Source organism: Pempheris klunzingeri, chromosome 1, assembly GCF_042242105.1.
Source record: "Pempheris klunzingeri isolate RE-2024b chromosome 1, fPemKlu1.hap1, whole genome shotgun sequence".
Classification (NCBI taxonomy): domain Eukaryota; kingdom Metazoa; phylum Chordata; class Actinopteri; order Acropomatiformes; family Pempheridae; genus Pempheris; species Pempheris klunzingeri.
In genome coordinates, this window is record NC_092012.1 from 35,559,615 (window position 1) to 35,573,027 (window position 13,413).

Below are 13,413 nucleotides of genomic sequence, written 5' to 3' on the forward strand. Positions count from 1 at the left end.
CATCACTGATGTTCATTAGGAGCGTCGTCCCTGTCAAATAAACTGAGTAAGTATTAAAATCCCTGTTCTGAGCTGTAAGTGAAGTGCCATGTTACCTTCTCTGAATGAGGTAGTCTTCCAAGATGTCCAGGCAGCGCACCATTTGGGAGAAGATGAGCACCTTGTGCCCCCCGGCCTTCATCTTAGGCAGCAGCTTGTCAATAAGGACCAGCTTCCCGGCAGACTGCACCATAGCCTGCAGGTGAAAGTCGATGGCAGTGGGGCTGTACACCTCCCTGAAGTCCTCCAGGATCTTCTCCTCTGCTCCTGATACAGAAATCACACGGACACGTTAGCAGTGCCTGAAGATCTGTGACTGTGGCTTCATTCATAAAAAACGGAGCAAACACCAAGTAATGGAAAGTGTGGAGCTGCAGGCCTTCTGCTGCTGAGATCCTAACTTTACATCGGAGCTGTGTTTGACCAAAAGGACCTACCTTTGATGAGGTAGGGGTGGTTGCAGCACTTTCTCAGCTCCATCATGGTGTTCACCAGGTTGGGCATATTGGCCTGGCCAGCTCCTTTAGCCAGGAAGGAGAAGTTCTTCTCCAGGATGGCGCGGTAGTATTTCTTCTGAATGTTGGTGAGCTCCACCTCGATGATGGTTTCTTCTTTAGGAGCCAACTTCTTCTCCACGTCCTCCTTCAGCCGACGCAGCATCATGGGCTTCAGGATGCCCTGCAGCTTCTGCACCTGTGGACCCAGACATGAGGACAGTTTTCTCACCACGGCAGCTGCTGTAGTACACTGTGGTGCACTGTAGTACACTGTGGTACACTGTGGTACACTGTAATATACTGTAGTACACTGTGGTACACTGTAGTATACTGTAGTACACTGTAGTGCACTGTGGTACACTGTAATATACTGTAGTACAGTGTGGCACACTGTAGTATACTGTAGTACACTGTGGCACACTGTAGTATACTGTAGTACACTGTGGTACACTGTAGTATACTGTAGTACACTGTAGTGCACTGTGGTACACTGTAATATACTGTAGTACAGTGTGGCACACTGTAGTATACTGTAGTACACTGTGGTACACTGTAGTACACTGTAGTTCACTGTAGTTCACTGTAATACACTGTAGTACACTGTAATATACTGTAATACACTAATATACTGTAGTTCACTGCAGTATACTGTAGTACACTAATATACTGTAGTACACTGTAGTACACTAATATACTGTAGTACACTGTAGTACACTGTAATATACTGTAATACACTGTATTATACTGTAGTACACTGCAGTACACTAATATACTGTAATATACTGTAATACACTGTAATATACTGTAGTTCACTGCAGTATACTGTAGTACACTAAAATACTGTAGTACACTGTAGTACACTGTAGTACACTGTAGCAGTGTTTAGCCCAACATGACATTGTCCAATGTCTTGTTGTGTCCACAGCCTGAAGATCATCAGTTCACTGTCCCAAAGAAAGAAACCAGAAAACATTCACAAGCTGGGATCAGAGAATTTCACCCCCCCTTTCCAATCACTCACTCCTTCTGTACATCGCTGACATCTGTAGTCAATGTTTGTAAAGTGTCTTTATCTTATATGAGGGAATTAAGTTGACAACCAGAGTTCAGATTTTTTTCATTTGATGCAGAACCACATTTTTAAAGAGTTCGACATCACAGCATAGTCACAGCTGGACCCCCCCGCAGCGGGCCGGCTTCCCCCCCCCGCCCATCGCTCCTTACTACGGCCTCCGTCTGACATCGGCTATGTGATGAAAAAGTACATCTGAACAGCAGCTTTTACTGTGAAAAGAATTTCACGTTCCCGCTGGCACAAAGAGCGTGTAGATTTAGTGCCGCTTGTCGAGCGCTTTCTGTTCCAAATATTTTACCGTTCAGCATGAGCACTGCACTTCAAACATGTTTTAATGGGCTTTCCTCCAGCACGTCTGCAGGGCTTCTGCCTGAAAGGGCCAGTCCGTACTATCTGAGGTCCTCCTCCATCGTCGGTGTGTTACCTTGTCACAGCACAGACACTAAACAACTATATTTAGGGTGTTTTCACCACTACACATATCCACCACAGAGCCCTTTCTGCCAGACTCCATTGACAGAAACAGTAGTTTTACCTCACAGAACACAGGAGTTGCTGCCGCCTCCATCAACAAACTGAACAAACCAGTTAAAACACCAAAGTCACACAACAGCCCAAACTAAATAAGAGATCAAGGCAGCAGTACACCAGCAACTCCTGTGTTCTAAAATCACTGTTTTGTCAATGAAGTCTGGTGGCTTTGAAGACAGACAGAGAGAGAGAAGACGCCCTCAGGTCCCTGAGAAAAAGGGCTTTCTGACAATGTAAAGTGCTTGAAATATTCTAAATATAGTGTTTTCACAGCAGCACAGTGTTTTGCGTCCATGCCATGACTCAGGAAACCTACTGTCAGTAACACACTGACTCTGGATAAGTGCCTCATCCAGCCAACCTTCAAACAGTCCAAACTATCCCCTTAAAATGAAATTCCAAAATAAACAACATGTAGAAGGAAAGTAGACAGCGTTTTTCTTGTAATTCAGTCAGTACATAGTCCAACAATGAGCAGCATTAATATCCCATTTTCTGTTATGATTACCCACCATATGCTGTGTGTGTGTGTGTGTGTGTGTGTGTGTGTGTTACAAAATGCCACAGTGGCCTAGTTAGAAAAAGCCCCACTTCACGGGCTCCAGCGTTTGCTCGTACATTTGTCACGTGTTATAAATTCTGAGCATTCATCAGACATAAGAACATGAACGTGTCCTCTCACCTGCTCCTCCGTCTTCAGGTCTCCAAACTCCTGCATGAAGGTGTTTTCTGAGGGGAAGCGTGCCGGCTCCAGGAAGTGGAGCAGGCTGAAGAGCTCCTCCACTGTGTTCTGGAGAGGAGTCCCCGTCAGCAGGACCTTGTGCTCCTGAAGGAGAACACGAGGCGTGAGAGGAGACTCTTTCAGGACTGGGGTGCATGTGTGGTGTCTCCCTGTGAGCTGGGGCTCTACGTACCAGGCTCATGAGCTTGAAGCCCTCTAGCAGCTTGCAGTTCTTGTTCTTGAGGCGGTGGGCCTCGTCGATGATGACACAGCGCCACTCTATGGCGTTGAGCTCGGGGCAGCCCCCCAGGATCATCTCGAACGTGGTGATGACAGCCTGGAACCTGTAGGCACCTCGTATCGCACGGCCCTGCACACAGAGAGGGGGGGGGGCACACTTACTCAGACACTCTAAAGAGTTCCTAAAGGAATATTCACTGTTCATCCAGAGGTTACGTTTGTGCTTCTATGCAGGAGAAGAAGAAGCGGCGTCAGTTCCACGTGTTGGAGGTCTGTAAAAACACTATTCATTTGCTTATTAAGGTTTGTGAATGTGAATGAAGCAGTCACTACAAAAGAGCAGCGTTCTCCCAGAATATAATGAGTATGTACTTGTTAAAAAGGGAAGACTACAGAGAAACGGCTGTGAACTCATTCCTACTTCGGGCACATGTGTCTCCAGTGAACCCTTGGAATTCATTACCCTGTTAACATTAGAAACCACGGCACTGAATTCGCAGCCCTTCAAACACTCGGCGTACTTATTTTTAGATCTCACTGACAACCTAAAAACACGGCTAATGGTCGGGACGCGTTCTCCGGCATAACCAGGACACGAGTGCACACCGGCTGGTGAGTCTCTACGCCGTGTGTGTTTGTTTGTGTGTCTGGGGAGGCCTTGCTTCCGCCCGCCTCTCCATTTGTATCTACTGCCTTGACAACAGGCCTCGGGGGATACTCAGTTATCCAGCAGCCCCCTCCCACAGCCAGCCAGTCAGCCAGCAGACTGCTGCAGAGGAGCGTCTCTCTCTGACATGCCCGAGCGCCGCTGACAGAGAGCTCCCCTTGGGGGCCGCTATGACATCACAGGCTGCCTGGGAGACGGCCTGGTGGCGGCTCCGCTCTGTGCTGCTCTCGCTCGCCTTAATTCCTCCTACGGTTCGTCTGAACACTGAGCGCCTCTAACGGCCTGTTGCGACACATCACATGGCCTGCCAACCACCGAGAGCCTGAGCCCACGGCTCACTAGCTACCTAGCAGCACACTTCCTGCTGAATCCTGGTTTACGCCGTTAGTACTACGAACCACTAATTCATAAAACTGTTCCCATGTTCTCCTCAGCTTTCTTGAAATGTCTCTAAGAAGACCTACAATTTGGAGCAGTGTTTAAGTGTAGGTCAGTTCCATGTTGACGTGACTGAAGGACAACAGTCACAGAAATAACACTTCCTGCTCTCTCTTCCACTCAGGCAAAGAAACGCTCTGAGATATTCAGCATCCTTCAGCTGCTGCCTGCTGTCCTCATTTCACAGGTGATTTCTGCCTCTGAAACGCTGTGATAAGTGAGTTTGCTGCATTAGTGCTGATGTATCTGGCTTTGTGGTGCACATGGTAATCACGTTCTGCCTGGCTTTTCAGAATCCGACTCCTTTTGTTGTACACAGGCCTCCTGTTTTCAAACATATCATTAGATCACTCTCAGGACTTCATGTTGCTGCTGTTTTCTGAAAAGCAGTGATTATTTTAATCGAAGCGAATCACTGCCTCCCAGTCTGAAGGTAAAGCGCTTTCTGCTCGGCCGTCTTTAAAAAGGGGAGATTAGATATGTCAGGATGAACTAAAAGGCTTCTCGGTCCTCACGGCTCCATTTGTGCTCGGGCCGTGAGACGAGCTGAACGCCGGCTCTGATCCATGACTGATTGTCAGGCCGTGAACGCACAGGCAGACCGACGGGGAGGGAAAGGAGAGCTGTGCTCCGTCTTCACACGTACGACAGCTACACCTGCTACACCTGTGATCCTACTGTCGCTATGATGTGTAGGGGAGGTTTGCAGCTGACAAGAAAATAGAGACCATCAGTCCACTGGCTGTCAACTCTTAAATTACTGACCAACTATTCTGATAAACAACTGAACTGTTTTGAGTGAAAACTCTCTGATTCCAGCCAAGACACTTTAAAGACAACAAACTGATGGAGGAAACGATCAACACATTTATCACCGATGAGAATAATCATTAGTTGCAGCTCTGCTAAAGATGCCTGATGTATAATGCAAAGGGCATTCTCTCAGGACCGCCATTTGTACATTTACAGCACATCAATAAAAGAAGCTCTGAATTGTCAAAGATACACGATGCGATGAAGTTCACAGGCCACAGAGAGGAAGGTGTCTTCAGCCTGCTCAGTATTTGTGCTTCCAATTCATTTAGTCTCCTTCACTCAGACTTTAATCAGGTAGTAAACACAGTGAAAGGCAGAAACCTCTCAGTGCTTCTTGTCCACGTACCTGTGCATCCCTGAAATACATCTCGTACTGCTGGAGCATCTGCCTGCTGACCATGCTGCCATGGTACACAATGACGTTGAGATGGGTCCAGGTACGGAATTCGCGCTCCCAGTTGGCGATGGTGGAGAGGGGGGCGATGATGAGGAATGGCCCTTTAATGCCCACACGGTAGATCTCCTCTAGGAATGTGATGGACTGGATGGTCTTTCCCAGGCCCATCTCGTCCGCCAGGATGCAGTTTCGTCTGGAAGGTGGAGATAACGAGGGTGAGAGGACAAAACCAGCAGAGCCGGGGTGCAGCGAAAAGAGCTTTCTAGATCGGTGACAGCTGTGTGCGGATGCGAAGATGATGCCCCTGATGTGTGCAGCATACTGTACAAGTGGGGGTGTGGATTTTACAGTCTGACTATGCTGCTGGAGGAGGCGTTGATGTCTCCACATCACCAAGTGCTCATGGTGAGCATTTCTGTTGCATGTGAGAGAAGGCAGAAGCAGAAGAGGAGGAAGAGGAGGGAAAACTCCCCCATGATATCGGAAGAACAAACAGTGGAGGAGAAAACGACATGATCAGCGGTAATAACAGACCAAAGAGACGAGATGCAACATAATGGCAAATGCTAGTGCCTGTGCTGCGTGGTGTGCTCCGGCAAACCATTTATTCAGCTGTCCAGTGGGTGGGGGTATTATGTCTTGATGCTAATTGCAACGTGCAGATATTCCCACTGGCCTCTTAAGCAGCTCTCTGCTTCTGATGAATCTCTCTGCGTAGGCATACACAAAATCCTGCATGCTCACACACAAAGCCAATTCCCAGGGTTAATGCAGACACACTGACACTGCGTCCTCTGGATGCACTGTGCAGCGCTTCTTCTCAGATTGTGGGCGAAGAAAAGGAGTTGTTGTTGTTGCAGCAGTGTGCACCTTGACAGGAAATTTGACTCTTGTTGCAGCCCCAGCCAAATAAGATGAACACGGCCCAACCTCACACACACACACACACACACACACACACACACAGGAAAAGTGATTCATTATTCATCATCTGCAGTCTCAGTGCACCCAGAGGACTCCTCTTGAAACACAAAATGCCCACGTAAAATCTCTGAATCAATCAACATACTGTAGTATTCTATTGGCATGGGATTACTGAGGCTCTACTAGCGAACACAGAATGCAAAGAGACGCCCTTTAGCTTGAGGTGTACGATGCTAAATCTACTATTTGTCTTGCTGTTTGAAAAGTGTGCTGCAGCTGCTGAGGCCAGCTTACCTGTGCACAGAGTGGCAGCAGGTCCAAGGATATTTCCTTGAAAGAATTGTAATCAATCTGTGCCATTTTGATGGAAATATTGATTCCAAGGCTTCCCCTCACTGTACTCTATTGTTATACTGTGTTTGGACAGCAGCTTGTTGTAAAGGCTCACTATCGGCTCAGTCTTGTGTTGTGACGATCACAGTTTAGCTCTAGTTGAGGCTTTCTCTCCACTAACCACTGACTGTGTTCACCTTTCACACCACAACTGAGCAGAGCCACTAAAAACCCTGGTGAGGCTGCACACAGTGACTAATTCACTGACACCACTCTTTTTGGGGGAGGGGGTCCAGTGTGAAGGGGCTGTAGGTGTGTGTGTGTGTGTGTGTGGAGTATTTAGGACTGACCTGTTGTACCAGTTGAAGAGGAGCCAGTTGACCCCCTCCAGCTGGTAGTCCCTGAGGCTGTTGCCATTCCTGTATTCCCTCGACTGCTCCCTCTTCTTCCACAGATTGGCCGGGGGCCGCTCCTAAGTGACACATTTTATACGGAGAGTTAAGATGAGAGTTTTGACATTAACTCCACATTTTAGATGAAGCATGAAAACATTTGTGACTAAATCTTTGGAAAAGCAAACTAAAGGTTATTGGTAAATGGAGGCGCTGAGGTCGTGTTTGTACAAAAAGGGTCTCAAACTTGTGTGGAACCGCTCCCGTCACATAGTTTGTACTGAGAAAACCCGCAGGCCTGCAGTTAAATCAACAGATAAGCAAATAGTTCCTGGTGAATACGGCAAGAGGAGAGATAACCTCCACTGGGGCGGTTCACGCTGTGCCTCTCCAGGACAGAACACACGGCAGACTGACGTGTGTGTCGTCTGGTTACTGTGCTGTGCTACAGATAGCGCCGTGCTCATGGTTCTGCTTTCAAAAACACGGCTCTCTTTAAGGCCATTTGTCTCTTTTTTCCAGCTCCAACATCTTATTACCAGTCGGGTCTTTGCTGGGAAATCTCTCTGATAAAAACAACGTGTTTTTTTTTTGCTTTTACGGCGGGAACATCGCCGCTGCTCTTGAAGTGGCTGGCAGCAGGTGTTTGTGTGACTGTGGTCTATTTGGCTAATGATGCCCATTATTAATTTCACCGTGCAGGATGTTTGCTGGGTGCAGTGTAAACAGCTCCTCAGATTCCACGACAACAAATCTGCATCGCTATACAAAAGAACCAGCTTTTTTTTAAAAGGCAAAACTTCCTTATTAGCACTTCAAAATAGCAGCGACTAAAGAAGACAAACACATGAGCCGTGTGAGAGCGACAGAGGAACATGGAAACACGGTGACACGTGAGGAATGTCGGCTTACGATCCTGCGTGAGTCTGGCTTGACTGCCTGCAGCTGCTCAAACTCTTCAATCTTGCTCTGATCCACGTCATCCTTTAGCTCCCAGGTGCTGTCTTCATAAGGCAGAGAGCACCACTTCACCAGGTAGTACACCACCTCCTGCAGCAGGCACATGAGAATTAGCTCTGAAAAAGACTGGAGCGAGGCCGAGCTCTGCTTTTATAATATCACACAAAGGCTGCGAGGAAGCCCATTAGGATGGCCCTGGGCACTTCTGAGATACAAAGACATCACTAGAGTGGAGAACATACTGAAAGGAATAAAAACCACAAAACATGAAAAAGAGTAAAACATGTTCAGGCAAGTAGATACAAATAAACGCTGCTCTCGAGTAAGATTAACGAATGAAAGAGGATTCACTTTACCTCTCCCGTGTCTTTGTCCTCACAATACGACACCTCCAGTACTCTGTCTACCTCCACGTAGTCGGGGTTAAAGGGCTCCTCTTCCATCTGAGAGAGGCAGCAAGAAGACAAGAGGGAAAGAAAGCGAGAGAATAAGCCTGAGTGCCCACTCACCATCTGGAATCTGAGATAAGCATCACTACTGTATCGACTGAGCGAGTAAAGAGATTCAAATATATGCACACAGATGTGGCTGCCCACACAAACAAAGCACAGTGAGTATATCATCATCCACACACACACACACACACACACACACACACACAGAGCAGCTATATGCATGAGACACCACACTGTAGAAACACACACAGACGTATATAAGGACAGTACATACAGTATCTCCTCACAGACTTACATCTGCAAAGAGCAGTGCCCTCTGTGCTTGTTTCATCTTGAAACGTTTGATCTTCTGCTGAATCCTCTTGTCCTTCTCCAGCTGCTGCTCTGTGGCCCACTCACAGTGTAGGTAGGAGCTGACACACACACACACACACACACACACACACACACACACACACACACACACACGTTCAGACTAAGGTGAGAAACCCTGAAAAACACCTTCTTAACAGCACCTGGGGCAGGTGTGATCACAGGCTGCAGATGTGGTCCGACTGACCAGCTGCTCAGAGACTCGCTGATCTCTTCAGTCATATTTGGCTCAGAAACGATAAGTGTGACATTCATTCTCCATCATGAGGCTCCAAACATAATGAATGCAATCTGGCTGGCGACAGATGATCTGTCAAGTGAAGAGGAATGATTTCTCTGGTGGTAGAGCTACGGTTCACTGCAGTCTTTTAATAATGCCCCCGAGTTCATAGAGGAGGAATTAAATCACTGTTGCAAAATGTGATGACAACAAACAGGGCGACACTGAAGCTGTCCCACAGACGCCTGAGCTGCTTGGAAGCTAGTGTCTTATTCAGCATCCTTTACAAAGCCCTCAGGATGTCTGCTTTCTATTCTCATCCCACTTTACTTTTAGGATCTTTGGTTGTGATTTGGGAAGTGCAGCAGTGATGTCTGGACCTGAGTCTGACTAACACGGGGGGGCGACTGCAGGCACAACACACACATAACACCACCCTCCAGTTACTGTCTGATGTGTGATTCACTCACTCACACACATTCAAGACAACAAACTTACTAGTTTTTGTATTTTACAAAGAACTCCTCCACCTCGACCACCACTCCTGGAGAGACCTGCAGAGAGTGTAAAGTAGCACAAGCATGAATCTTTACAGATGACCTTCAAGCTGAGCCTCTCTCGCTGCTGGATTGTGCACCACTCATCCTAAGTGTGCACAAATGTACCGTCATTACTGAAAGCTCAAGCGTTACCTCTTTCTTCACGATGTGAGAAGACATGATCTTGTCGACAACAGCGGCATCCTCCTCACTGGGATTCTCCTACAAACACAGTGGATACGAAGCTTTTAGTGTCACGTGTGTTTCTTTGTTTCTGCCTCAACAGAAATGTGCAGAAGCCGCCCGACACTCCGAAACAGAAAAACTACTGATTAGTGTGTGAAGAGTTTAAGAGACAAACAGTCCAACTGTGCCCTTCCTGAGGTCCTCTACTTTCTCCTTTCTCCTCCTTCCTGTCCTGTCTGAGTTTGTCCTCCTCGGAGCAGAGGACCTTTGGCTCTCTGGCAAACGCTGTGATTTTGTAAAGCCTAAATAAAAGTGACTGGAGAGTTCAGAGCTCTGCCTCCACCTGAGCACAGCTGTCTTGTTGGCGCTCCCCTCCTAATGTCTCTGCTGCTGCCTCTAAATGATTAGAAGTGGACGCCGAATGTGTGTCCTCCTCTTTGTGCGGGCGTACGGCAGGCCTCCTGGTCTGTGAGGAGAACAGGCCGTGCTGCTCTTCACTCAGCATGTGGAGCTACTGTTCTTTCACAAACTCTGTTGTTTCACCATGTAACTGAGTCAACATATTTATGTGCCTCATAAAAACTATTCTGGTTTGTGAGCCTGTAAATGATACCGTAAATGATTATGAAATGTATGAACAATTATTTACTGATGACTGAGTTTAAAGTCGACTTCCCGTGTGGAGCTGTAGGCAGCGGAGCTTACCACAAAGAGCTGAACAGCCGGCTGCTTGGATGCTGCGCTGTTGGTTTTCTTGGCCTTGACAATAACCTTGACTTCCTCGTCTGACAGTCGGGCCTCCAGCTCTTCGGCATATTTCTTTCTCTTCACCTGCCGATTAGATCGCCTCTTCTAGGAGAGACGGCAGAAGAGGCACCATCACAAAAACATTCAACTGATCGGGATTCCTTTCACAGCTAAAGAGTAAAAGCTGAGTTTGGGGATAAAATGCTGGCTAGCTTAAAGAAATGATTGTGGGAAAAGGAACTGGAGCTGAAAAGAAGCATCACTGACTCTACTTGACACTCTGCACTCTGATCCTCAGTCGTGATTCATCACTGATTTATCATCGAGGCTCCGAGTACGAGGTTACTTCCTGCTCAGCTTCCTTACATCACAGTTTATGATATAAGTTAAAGAAGCAGCACCGATGCTCAGGTACTTTTCAGCAGCGCTCCAACCTTTCCTCGTGTCACACGTCTGGCTGTCGCCGCTGTTGATCCCGTCAGGAACAACTCAAACTATTCGTGTGTTCAGACACTGACGTCGGGGAAACCTCTCTCTACACGCTCATGACTTTCTCCAGTATCCACGCACCTGTTTTATTCTTATATTTCTGGGTAACAGATGAAAAACATGAATCATAGGAACATTTTAGATTCACGTCGAGCCGCTTTGAAAACAATAATATTGGTTCTCCGTCCTCCTGAGTCATGAAAAAACACGACCTATAACTGACCCACGTTTCAATAAACCAAGAAGGAATTTCAGAAAAACAATACGTTGTGTAAGTCAGAAGAAACCCACACAAAACAGGAGTGCCTTAAGCTCCTTTCTACTCCTTCCTGTCAAGCCTTTATAATTATCATGTGCGTGGGCTGCTGGATCCTGCATCAATACATGAGCCCCTCCTAATGATAATATGCAGTTAATTAGGAACAAATGCCACTGAGCCAAAGTTAATTAGGTGTGGAGCATAATGTCCCCATGGAGATTTAGCCTCACATCCCCACGACCGAGCTGACCACGAGCTGCAGAGTCCGACCCGCCGCATGCCGTGACAACAGGGCCGAAGCCCTGAGGTGGCCGCCGCCGCCGCCGCCGGCCACGCCGCCTTCACTTCCTCCACAGGATCATCCTAAATGAGTCATCAACAGACGGCTTTAATTAAAGCCAGGGGCGCCATTTAACGAGCGTAATTATATCATCGGCAATAGTCCGGATAGGACGGAGAAAAGGAGGGGGGGAGGGGGGCGAGCGAAGGAGGAGACAGTCATCCCCACTCATTCACACACGTCACCCTCACATAGCAGATATCTGTCACAGCAGCACCAGTCACCTCCATCAACCGTCAGTATTCATCAGGTCATGTCAGGATATCAGTGGTGGGGGGCCGGTGGTGCTGCTGGTCAATACCCGGCAGCAACTCTTCACGTCTGACTGTGACAATATTCATATAAAGTCAGAACAAAGCACAAAGCTGATGTTCACACGGGGTATTCCATGATGAATTAAGATCACAGTGATCTTTAATTATTAAGTATCTTAGATGGAAGTGTTTACACTGAGCGGCAAAGCTTTTTATATAACAGACATGATTTATACTAAATATCTGGTACTGCTTATCCTGTAAGGAGGGGGGTGACCCCAGCTGACACAGGGCGAGAGGCGGGGTCCACCCCGGACTGGGTGAAACACAGGGCTCCTCCCCAGTGTTTCACTTTGACATCTTAATCCACTTTATTAAACCAAAAACATTCAGATCAAGTCTTTTCTTCCTGCCGAGTGCTTCGGACTAAAGTAAACTAACGCTCAGCTCTCAGAGTATTTCATTAGTGCAAACCCCTCCCCTGGTGTTTTCTTTGTACCTAAAAAGATCTCAACTTCAAGTGAGCAATCATTATTTCTAACAACAGAATCTCGTGTTAAGTGGAAAACAGAAAGTGGCTTCATTGCTCAGGAGCTGAAAAACAATGCGATCATTCAGTTTTGCTAAGTGTCGTGTTATCAGACTCACTGAAAACCAAATCCCCGGAGGATTTTCACTTCACTGGCTGCCGTGGCAACAACATTTCCTTTGATTGAAAACTGTTAAATTTAGGTGTGTGCACATGCATGTGATGAGCTGCTGTTGTGATGTGTGTGCGCTGCGTTGACCGTGTCTCCATCGTGTCGCAGCACTGACACAGACATGCATGTGTACTGGAGATAGCCCGCCCCTGCACGACCTTCCTGTGAACCACCCGCTCCTGCAGGGCTCAGACTGGAGCTGTGAACCTTCCTCGGGCTCAACAGCAGAGACGGCAGACAGCGGCGCCGTACAGCACAGCAGAGCTGAACCGACAACTGTTTTCTGTCAGCACAGGTGTGACACCGCAGGTAACAACACGATGGAAACCGTCTAATGTGAGCAGATCCACTCCTGAGAGCCAACAGGCGTCTCTCAGTTTGGGATTAATATTTTCAATTTGATGAAGTGAGATCAAACACTCACCAGTTACTTTAACTGTGTGTGTGTGTGTGTGTGTGTGTGTGTGTGCTCTTACAGAGTCGACATCTTTAGGAGTGTGTCGAGGGGGCGGGTCATCGTCCGATTCCTCTGAAGACTCCGGCTTTCGCTTTTTCTTCTTCCCAATCTTGATGACAATTTTCCTGTGGACACACACACACACACACACACACACACCATGAAGACGAGGTGAGAGCCAGAGGAATGAAACCAGCTGTGAAGACACACATTCATGTCGTTAACAGGATTGTTTTGTGTTGCCTGAGGTAACTGCTGATCACCTGGAATGAATGAAATGAACTCTCATCTAAAACCAAAATGTGGGCGACTTTAACCTCAGCGTTGAGACACTTTATCGGCTCTTCAGTGGGTGGATAAGGAA

The 13,413-nt window shown here is 47.4% G+C and overlaps 1 protein-coding gene across 7 annotated transcripts in view; it reads right to left on the minus strand.

The window, feature by feature from the left end:
- The window catches only part of chd9 (chromodomain helicase DNA binding protein 9), a 63,674-nt gene that overhangs the window by 18,690 nt on the left and 31,571 nt on the right, over window positions 1-13,413 (minus strand). For all 7 annotated transcript variants that reach the window (XM_070828147.1, XM_070828138.1, XM_070828185.1 and 4 more), the window contains 13 exons: window positions 13,069-13,174; window positions 10,508-10,654; window positions 9,770-9,838; window positions 9,576-9,631; window positions 8,781-8,898; window positions 8,387-8,473; window positions 7,983-8,120; window positions 7,029-7,150; window positions 5,371-5,614; window positions 3,057-3,233; window positions 2,825-2,968; window positions 477-732; window positions 96-306 (listed from right to left, as the gene is read on the minus strand). In XM_070828147.1, coding sequence (XP_070684248.1) covers window positions 96-306; window positions 477-732; window positions 2,825-2,968; window positions 3,057-3,233; window positions 5,371-5,614; window positions 7,029-7,150; window positions 7,983-8,120; window positions 8,387-8,473; window positions 8,781-8,898; window positions 9,576-9,631; window positions 9,770-9,838; window positions 10,508-10,654; window positions 13,069-13,174 — 1,875 coding nt within the window. The remainder of the gene's footprint in view (window positions 1-95; window positions 307-476; window positions 733-2,824; window positions 2,969-3,056; window positions 3,234-5,370; window positions 5,615-7,028; window positions 7,151-7,982; window positions 8,121-8,386; window positions 8,474-8,780; window positions 8,899-9,575; window positions 9,632-9,769; window positions 9,839-10,507; window positions 10,655-13,068; window positions 13,175-13,413) is intronic.